The 10138-nt window shown below is 42.2% G+C and overlaps 1 protein-coding gene across 2 annotated transcripts in view; it reads right to left on the bottom strand.

The window, feature by feature from the left end:
• The window catches only part of pcyt2 (phosphate cytidylyltransferase 2, ethanolamine), a 53373-nt gene extending 43288 nt beyond the window's left edge, over positions 1 to 10085 (bottom strand). Inside the window, exon 1 of one of the 2 annotated variants that reach the window (XM_038776380.1) lies at positions 9871 to 10085. In XM_038776380.1, coding sequence (XP_038632308.1) covers positions 9871 to 9953 — 83 coding nt within the window. In that variant the 5' untranslated portion in view covers positions 9954 to 10085. The remainder of the gene's footprint in view (positions 1 to 9870) is intronic. The other variant, XM_038776379.1, reaches the window with a different exon arrangement.
• Positions 10086 to 10138: the final 53 nt, after the last annotated feature.

Genomic DNA, 10138 nt, shown 5'->3' on the forward strand with positions numbered 1-10138 from the left:
ATTGCTGCAACTCCATTCGCTTTAAAGAACTCTCGAGCTACTATCACCAACCAAAGACTCATCTGAACTGAACTCTCCCAACCAGGAAACTCCTTCCTGGACTCTGGAAATGATGCAAACTATTTGGTGGCTCTTTTACGGTTGTTGCCCATAGATGTATAAATACCCCCTCTTCTGTATGTGTGGGTGTGTGAGGTTGTGAATGTTCGCATCCCGTGCAACACCAGGTTTGAGTGTGAAATAAACTAACCTTTGGAGTTAATCGGTTTGTTGTGTGTTACTTGTAAAATTGGGCCACATCAACTGAAGGTTTAGGGAAGCCTGCCACAGCTTAGTTTTTAAACAAAAAGTAACTCTGCTTACGGATTGATGGCAAGGGGATAAAGGTGGTCAGTTTGCTTTTCTGTTATGCCCGTAACACTATCTACTCTGTGCAGATCCATGATGATTTGAACACCTCTAAAAATCTCCTCAACCTTCTCTTCTGCAAGGATAACAGCCCCAAGTTCTCCAATCCTTATTCGTAACTGAAGCTTTTCTGAATCTTCTCTAGTGCCTCATCACAGCAGTAATTTCTGCCCATTCCACAACATGTTGCATTCATCAGCCACTTCAATCTAAGTAGATGACAGGCAAAACCAGCACAAAATGCAAGTTTCTGAAACTTACTCAGACTGTACCTGACACCAGCTGAAGCTACTTTCTATTTGATATAAACATTGGGATTTATTAGTTTTGAATGAAATGAAAATCGCTTATTGTCACGAGTAGGCTTCAATGAAGTTACTGTGAAAAGCCCCTAGTCGCCACATTCCGGCGCCTGTCCAGGGAGGCTGGTACGGGAATCGAACCGTGCTGCTGGCCTGCTTGGTCTGCTTTAAAAGCCAGCGATTTAGCCCAGTGAGCTAAAGTGAAGAGTACTCCATTGCCCCTATTCCTTGATTCCCAGACTCCTGGGGACTGTCTTAAAACTTCACGGTTGACATTTTGGGGACAAAAAAACAACCATTGCTCAAATAGATTTTTTGTTGCTTGAAAATGTCACCATGCGATGGGAAGTGCTTTGTAGCTATTCTGAAAACAGAAACTGTAAGGATAAATCTGCAATTGGACAGCTTCATAAAATGTCTAATTTGACTTAACTATGCATATGACTGCAAGAAACCTTTTGGTTTATAGACTTGTAACATTATCAGTTAAAAGGGACATCACAAGACACAGATAGCAATGCATTTTTAACTACTTGATACAACTCAGGCAAAAGTCTATAATGCATCAGAAGTTGCATTTTACCTATGTGATACCAGGGTGAGTAGCAGTTTCCCAGATGTGTGCAGCTAGTTGCAACCTGAAAGTAAACATGCTGGGAGTTGCTAACCCTGGCAGCTGGGAAGACTTTTGAACTGGACCTACTTGGAAGCTGACTTTAGTGAATGTTCCAAGCTTACATGCAGGTTGCCATTCAAGATGAAAACCGTGACAAATTCAAGAGGAAAACCAAGTAGTTGAGACTGTGGGGCTGGAGAGAACTGTTTCATATAAATCCTTTGACTAACAACCTTTTAGTGACTCGAAAAAAAGGTAATGGGTGGAACAACAATTGGGGCCGAATCCAGAGGAAATTATACATGGACGGGCAGCAAAGACTTTTAAAGCAACATCTCTGAAATGCTAAATGGAGCAAATAAAAGTAACAACAAAGTTCTGCAGTGATCTGTTTTATTCTCTGGTTACCCTATACGTTATTTACATGGATGTATGGCTGTTGATGACATCAAACTTTTAAAGTTACATGGTCATATGACAAACATAAGCCACTGAGGGAATTCAAAGGGATGTGGACCGCAAACCAGTGGGTTAGGAAGATAACATAAGTTGATGTACACTAAAATAATTGTATAAGGGCAAATGATGTGCGAAAGAAAGGATTTTCTGTGAGCAAAGTTCTCTTTTGGAGACCACAGACAATTCAAAAAAAATGTTTCTCCGTTGTTACTTCCAACCATGCAATGAAGCATACAGGTTGCGAAGCAGTGATGCTTTCAAGAGGTTTAATTTAAACAATTATAGATGCGGGTTTTTTCTCCTGGGAAGCCAGGTAGAGCATTATTCTAATGTGCACTGTATTTTTGTGTAAGTGCAGCCATGCTCCAGTTGGTCTGTCCCTTTAGAGTGCAATTACTGTGGATACAAACATGGAGACCGACGAAAAGGTTCATTCCTCTAAGACAGGCGATTTGCTGTTGGTGGGAAGGTTTGATGGACAAATATCTGCAAATTTCCAACTTCTCTTCAATGTCAAGCTCCTTTAAAAAAATTACATTGTGAATTCACACAATAGCAGCTTGTACAAGGTTTCCATAAGTACATACAGTACCATGTTTTAAAAATCAAGTCATCCTTTATTCTTGTTAAGTTTCTACACTCTTGGTCCAAATTAAAAACACACTGGGAAATGTAACAGGTTTCAACCATTGTATTTCAAATAAATGGAGCTTTTATCTATTTAATTATGCCAAGCACATAAATAATCTTGCACTCGCAAAATATTTATGGAATCTTTGGCATGAAGACTACACTGCAATAATGAGGACTCTTGTACAAGGTGCTCCTATTTTCTGTCCACTGCAAGTTACTGATTGCAATTCATTAATCAATTTTATGAATATCTGTACATCGTTCTAGATAACAGGAAATATTGATTTCCACTTGGAATACTAAGCTTCCAAAAGTTAAGGATTTGTCTCATCAGTAAAGCAGAGCAACATTTTCAGCATTCCACCCGTCAAATTACATTATTGCAACAACAAAAAAAACTTGTATGAAGTTCAGTTCCACTTCCAAGCTCAGAAATGGTCCTATTATTTAATCTATCCCAATATGCGCTATCACACTGATTTATGCCATAGCTTGAAAATTATTTAGTGACCACAATTAGTATGTTTTCTATTGAAAGAACTGAAAGATATTAATCATAGATAAAATTATTCCAGAACTGAACTTCAGGCCTTGCCAGAATGCAAGAATAAAGGTGCATAAATGAAAATAGGTGAAAGGGAAATATAAAAATGGATGTCAAGGTATACATCTCCATGCAGAGCAATAGTTACCCAAGGAAAATGGAAGAAAACTATTAAATTCAGTTAAATGACATATTGAGATTTGAGAGTGAACAAATGCAATCATTCTGAATGAATATGCTATAACAGTAAACAGCATCTCATCTGTATCCATCTTGTGATGTGTAACTGAAGCATCACAAATAAAATAAAAATTCTGTTCCAAGTTTTGTACTTTTTGTTCAAGCTGGAGATGAAATCCAAGGATTTTGGGAGTTTTAGTAGACACTGCCTATCAGACCCAACCATCATAGATTACATAAATGACATGCATATATTAAAATTAATAAAATGCTAAACAATGTAGCCAAAACAGTACTAGTTAAATGAAGTCGTAGTGTCTCGTGCTTTTCTCAGAGCACACAGAGTACTGTGCCAAGGACTGTTTATCAAGACACGATGGAGATATTCAGTCCTGAAAGTAGTTCAGGAGAGCCACAAGGTTATCTCCAATGTCAGCAAGTTGGAGAACTTTAAGGCCTAAAAAGGAGGCACATGAGAGATTCAGGAGGCGGCAGTGGCATAGTGTAATGTTACCAGACTATTAATCCAGTCCAGTCTAATGCTCTGGGTACACGTTCGAATCTCACCAGGACAGTCGAAGAATCTGGCATTAAAAGCTAGTCTTGGCAAGTGTCCATGAAGCTAGCCGATTGTGAACAAAAATCTAGTTTACTAATGTCCTTTAGGGAAGAAAATCTGCCATCCTCATTGTGGTGATATGCATCATTGTATGTACACAAGGGGTTAATGTAAATACACTACAACTAAGTAACCACTAGAGGGAGCACCAGAGATGTCATGACATGCAGACATACAGCCAATGGGTCATTACAACAGGACACAACCAATGGGTAATCAGGACACCCAGAGATGGCATTACCACAAGGGGGCACTTCACAACCCATATAAAAAAGGACAGGGCACACATGCTCTGCCTCTTTCCACAGACAGACATCTAGAGTGTACATCAAGGTTGATCAGAAGCATCACATCCAGCACGTGGCTTAGAGCAGACTGGTTTCGTTAGACTGAGTTACTACAGTTAGATTAGGAGAGTCGAACTCATTTAAGAACTGTGTTAATAGTTCAATAAATATACTGAACTCATTACAAAGTCTGGACCTTCCTTTGTCAAAGCATACATCAAGGAAGCAGCTTATGCTACACGAAGAAGCATAACACAACACACATAGGTCTGACTCATACACAACCCCACACCAACAGATATGTGGTTGATTCATAAAATACCCTCTGAAATGCTGTATAATGTAAAAATGAAATCAGTTATAACAAATTATAACTACAAGTCTACAAAAAGGATGTTGCCTACAATGCTGACGACCCGGGTTCAATCCCTGTCCCGGGTAACTGTGTGGAGTTTGCACATTCTCCCCAGGTCAGCGTGGGTTTCACCTCCACGACCCAAAAATGTGCAGGTTAGGTGGATTGGCCACACTAAATTGCTCCTCAAAGTAGCTGTCCCATGGACTAGTCAAGCAGGAGCCTGACACTGTCATATCCATGGAATCATGCCATACAATGCCCCAGATACCACCATCACCATCCCTGGGTATGTCATGTTCCATCGGATGCAGTGGCACAGTGGCATACAGCCAGTTGGGAGTTACCCTGGCAGTTCTCAACATTGACTATGGACCTGTGAAGTCTCACGGCATCAGGTCAAATGTGGAGAAGGAAATCTCTTGCTGGTTACCACCTCCTGCCCCCTTCCTTCCTCCTCGCCCCCCCCCCCCCCCCCCCCCAGCTAATAATCAGTACACCTCAAGTAGCACACCACTTGGTAGAGTAATGGACGGGGACACGAGCACAGAATGTAGTGTGGGTGGGGGACTTGAACATCCATCACCACTGACAGCACCATGACTGACTAAGTCCAAAAGGAGACAGCTGCTAGATGGGTCTGCGGCAGGTGGTGAGGGGACTAAAAGGGAAAAACCTACTTGACCTTGGCCTAACCAATCGACCTGTCACAGATTCATGTGTCCATGGCAGTACTGATAGGAATTATCACTGCACAGTCATTGTGGAGACAAAGTCCCACATTCACATTTGAGGATACCCTCCATATAGTGTTGTGTGGCACTACCGTTGATGGGATAGATTTCAAACGCAATCGTGCTACTCAAAATTGGGTATTCATTAAATTAAACCCTCCACAATTGCACTAGAAAATCACCTCTGAAGGAAATTGTCCTGGTTCTATTTATATGCAACTTGTCTGGCCTGCACAGATTGCATCTTCCCCTAGAACTGATCACAATGTCGAAAGAATCTATAACTCTCCATCCTGTAACATCTCCACACCAGCAGCCACATCTAAATTAAATGTTTCAGCCAAAATGTAGTTGCAATTAGGACATATTGGATGTTAACCCACATCACAAATTCATAGCTCCAGTTTAACTACTAAAGTCCAACAGTTAGATGGAAATATTTTAAATCCTAAGGCAGCACGGTGGTACAGTGGTTAGCACTGCTTCCTCACGGCACCGAGGACCCGGTTCACAGTCTCCCCGTGTCTGCGTGGGTCTCACACCCACAACCCAAAAGGTAGGGTAGGTGAATTGGTCACGCTAAATGACCCCTTAATTGGAAACTCTAAATTTAATTTTTTAAAAGAGATTGTTTCAAATCCTTTCTATTCACTGGAGGTGATGTTAGTAGACAGGACCAATATTAATTTGTAAAATAAATTTAAAGTACCCAACTCATTTTTATCTCCAATTAAGGGGCAATTTAGCATGGCTAATACACCTACCCTGCACATCTTTGGGTTGTGGGCTGAGACCCAGTCAAGACATGAGGAGAACGCGCAAACTCCACACGGACAGTGACGTGGGGCCAGGATTGAACCTGGGTCCTCAGCACCATGAGGCAGAAGTGCTAACCACTGCACCAACATGCTGCCCTTGAACTTGGTCTCTTAAAATAGTTTAGCGGATTACTATTAGTAGAAAGAAGGATAAAATATTTTCTGTATAGTCCTGACATAATTTTGGCACTGAATTTTTAAATTTATTTGTTCAGGTAAATGTGGATGACACTGGCTAAACCAACATAATTTGTCCATCCGAATTGCCCTCGACGTGATGGTGAGCTCCCTTCATGTGGTAAAAAAAAACTTGTGGCATCATGAATTGGACCTATGTTTCCTGCTTCAGTCAAAGCATGTATTGTTTTAAATCATACAAACATTTCAGTCTTGCCTTTTATCACAAAATGTTAACCAAATTTAGTTCTCAACTTTCCAAGACTTTGTGAAGGTTATATTTTTTTTTAAAAGCTACAACTATGGTTTCACTATTTACATAACAACAAATATGTCAATAAATAATAAAGTACCCCTTGAATGATAACCAAGGCTTTCCTTTTAGATGTAAATACATGTTTCAAAAGTTGCAGATAACTAACATATCTTGTTTATCTTGGAGATAGTTTAAGTTTCATCACTACCTTGATTGTTTTAAACTTGTATGTTTCAAGAGACATGTTATCTTGGCCTTGGTCTCACTGCTTCAAAGAACGCATTTTAGTCAAAGACACCAAGAAAGCTACTGTAACGGAGTTGAGAGAAAACATGGTTAATCTCAATTATACCGAGTTCCTCTAGTTTATTGCAAAGCAATGATGCATATGAAGGTGTCAGGCTGGGAACCTGCATCATCATTTGCACCAAATACGTCAGTACATATTGAAGCTCATCTCAAATGCAAACTCTAGTGTAGGCCAATTGAATTTTGGTTTACCAGTTTGTTTAAAGTTACAATTGAAGCCATATTTTCCCCATTATATCCACACACTTTCAACAATTACATTTTAGTATAATCATAGAATTTACATTGCAGAAGGAGGCCATTCAGCCCATCGAGTCTGCATCGGCCCTTGGAAAGACCACACCTCTACCCTATCCTCGTAACCCAACCGTACATTTTTGGACACTAAAGGGAAATTTAGCCTAGCCAATCCACCTAACCTGCACATCTTTGGACTGTGGGAGGAAACCAGAGCACCTAGGAAACCCACGCAGACACGAGGAGAACGTGCAGACTCCGCACAGACAGTGACCCAAGACAGGAATCGAACCTGCGACCATGAAGCTGTGAAGCAACAGTGCTAACCACTGCTACCGTGCAATCTGATAATAGCACTCCAAGAATCATTTTACACGAACATTATTTAAAGCTAGAATGATAGGTTCCTCCAATAACCTAACTGGTTAAACCCCAGTGACTATGCAATGAGGAATATTCAATCCTTGGTCTGTGTCAGGCTAATCTCAGTAGAGCCAGTATTCTGGCTATTCGGTCTTGATTGTGGAAAACGTGCCAAAGTTCTACTTGTTTGCCAAGTAGCAAACCATACCAAACGTACTTGTGATCGAGTACTCTCCAACCCTCATTGTCATTCATGTCAAGAAGATGCACTCTAGGAGAACGACACTTAAACCCTCAAGTTTACAAATGTTGGAGTGTTATGGGCCAGGGTTTAGAGTGTATCATGGAGTTCACCTGACTCACAACATTTAATAGATTGCGATATGGGGAGCACACGGCCCATTCTACAGGTGTGGTACAGCAGAAATGGAAAAGTATTCTTTGAGGCAAAACAATGTTTATTCTATGAACTCAAGTTAACCTTTTTAAAACATAGTGAACATCTTAGCAACCATTAATTCAAATACAACCCCCAATGGACAACACTAAGTAATTCTTTAAGCTTTCCTTTTAACATCCATACTTTAAAAAAAACCTTTAACAGAAGCACATCAGGTTAAAGTCACTACTGAAAACATTTATAATTCTGAATTCACCAAATGATCAAGAGATAGTCTTTTCAACAGAATACCTGCTCTGTCTGGCTTCAGCTCCAACACTGAAAACAAAACTAAAACACACCTGCAGCAAACAGTCCAAAACAAAAGTAAAAAGCTGACAGACAGCCCAACTCCACCCACTCTGATATCACTGCAGTAATAAACACCCATTTCTTAAAGGTACTCTCACTACAGATACTTATACCAATTTATAAACACCCATTTCTTAAGGTACTCTCACATGACAGGAGAAAAAGTGAAAAAATGGGTGTGACAAACAAATAAAAAACTGCTAGTTAAAAAGAACAGTTAGAAGCTAAAGCTAAAAGAGATTAGAGGAAATAGGAGCAGAATAGGAAAATAATCAACACCGAAGTGCAGATGAAGCAGCCTCCTGATCTTGGGGTAGCTAGTCCACCCCAAGAATGTATCCCATACATAGTTAACCTCTCCGTCCCCCCACCCCTATGCATCCACCACACGGCAATGGTTCAGTCCTCTACAAATACATTACACTTAAAAGAAACCCTTCAGCAAATGACCCTGACCTGTACACAAATTAATCTGCTGTACAACAAAAGATCCAAGGGCAAGGGAGCGTGCATTCACACCAGTACAGTTGTCTCACAGTTAAATTACATAGTATTTACAGGACACCATTCAGCCCATCGAAACCATGTTTATGGTTCACATAATCTTCCTCTCTATTTACTAGATCTAACCTCAGCTTATCTCTCTCTGTTCATTCACCCTCATGTGCTTATCTGGCTTCCTGTCAAATGCACCCTTTTTATTCATTTGAACCCGTGTTACTTCTGCACAAAAACAAATGAACGTTAATTAATCAGAATATAGTTCAAACAAGGACCCAGTACCACAGATGCACCACAATCAATCCCAACTCGGTCAGACTTTGCGTTATACTAACAATGCAAGATTTGCATTTCTATCTGTCGGTGATAATCATTAATTTGTCTTTTTATATGAATCCATTACACCTGTAGGGTTGTGGAATTAAATGCATCTGGTGGTCACAGTGGACCCATGTACTGGATCATGACTATGAATCCAATGGCCACGATCCTGATTTTTAAAAAAATTTGGTGAAGGTTTTATTGTTTATCCCACCTATTTTTTCCCTCCTGCAGTTTATTGTTTAAATATAAAAGCTGGGATTTGAAGGGCCTCTCACCCCCGGGGAAACTGCCGCACCTCCGGGCGACAGCTCAGATTTAAAGCCGGCTCCTCCCATTTGCCCTCAGGTTCCGTTCCCAGCCGAACATTCACCTGTCTCCTTTATGACGGAGATGCGTTAGCTACTTGTAGATCCGGCAATCCTTTCCATGCAGGGGGCATACGAATTATTATTTCTTTAAGGGACAATTTAGCGTGGCCAATCCACCGACCCTGCACATCTTTTGGGTTGTGGGGGCGAGACCCTCACAGACACGGGGAGAATGTGCAAACTCCACACGGACGGTGGAGCTGGGATCGAGCCCGGTTCCTCGACGCCGTGAGGCAGCAGCGCTAACCGCTGCACCACCGTGTCAGCCGAGCGGATACAAATTAAATCAGCGCAGGATGGGGGTCCATTCGGCCCCTCGAGTCTGCCTGAAAGAGGGTGCTACCCAAATCCCTCTGGCCCTGCCTCATTGCCCTAACCTTGCACACCCCTTCCATTAGGGGGCAGGAGGAGACCATTCGGCCCCTCAAGAATGCTGCACCTTTACAGGCAATGACGGCTGATCCGATTGTGACCACATTCTGCACCCACCCCCTCCTATTTGACTCCCTGGTTAGTCAAGAACCTATCCATCTCTGCCTGAAAAGCGACATTGGTAGCCTGTGGCTCGGCCGCTCTCTGACAGCTCGGATTACAGCAGGCTGCTGCCCTCCTCTTCCCCGCCCACTCACCAGCCATCGCACCAGACCCGCACCATCCGCTTCCTCTTCTCGGGGGACCAGCCGTCGTGCGAGGTAACTCCGTTCTTAATCATGGCGGGTGTCCCAAGTAGGCCTGGCCTGCGCCGAGCCGCCCAATTGCTGCTCCGCCGCTCGAGCGCTGGAACTGACTGGAAGCCGCCGCTCGCGCTGCCTGACAGGGGAGGGGGAGGGGCGGCCAGCTCGCGCGACCCGCCCTCAGCCAATCAGCGGCCGCACCACCACCGGAAGTGACGCTGCA

This window comes from Scyliorhinus canicula, chromosome 18 (genome assembly GCF_902713615.1).
Source record: "Scyliorhinus canicula chromosome 18, sScyCan1.1, whole genome shotgun sequence".
Lineage (NCBI taxonomy): Eukaryota > Metazoa > Chordata > Chondrichthyes > Carcharhiniformes > Scyliorhinidae > Scyliorhinus > Scyliorhinus canicula.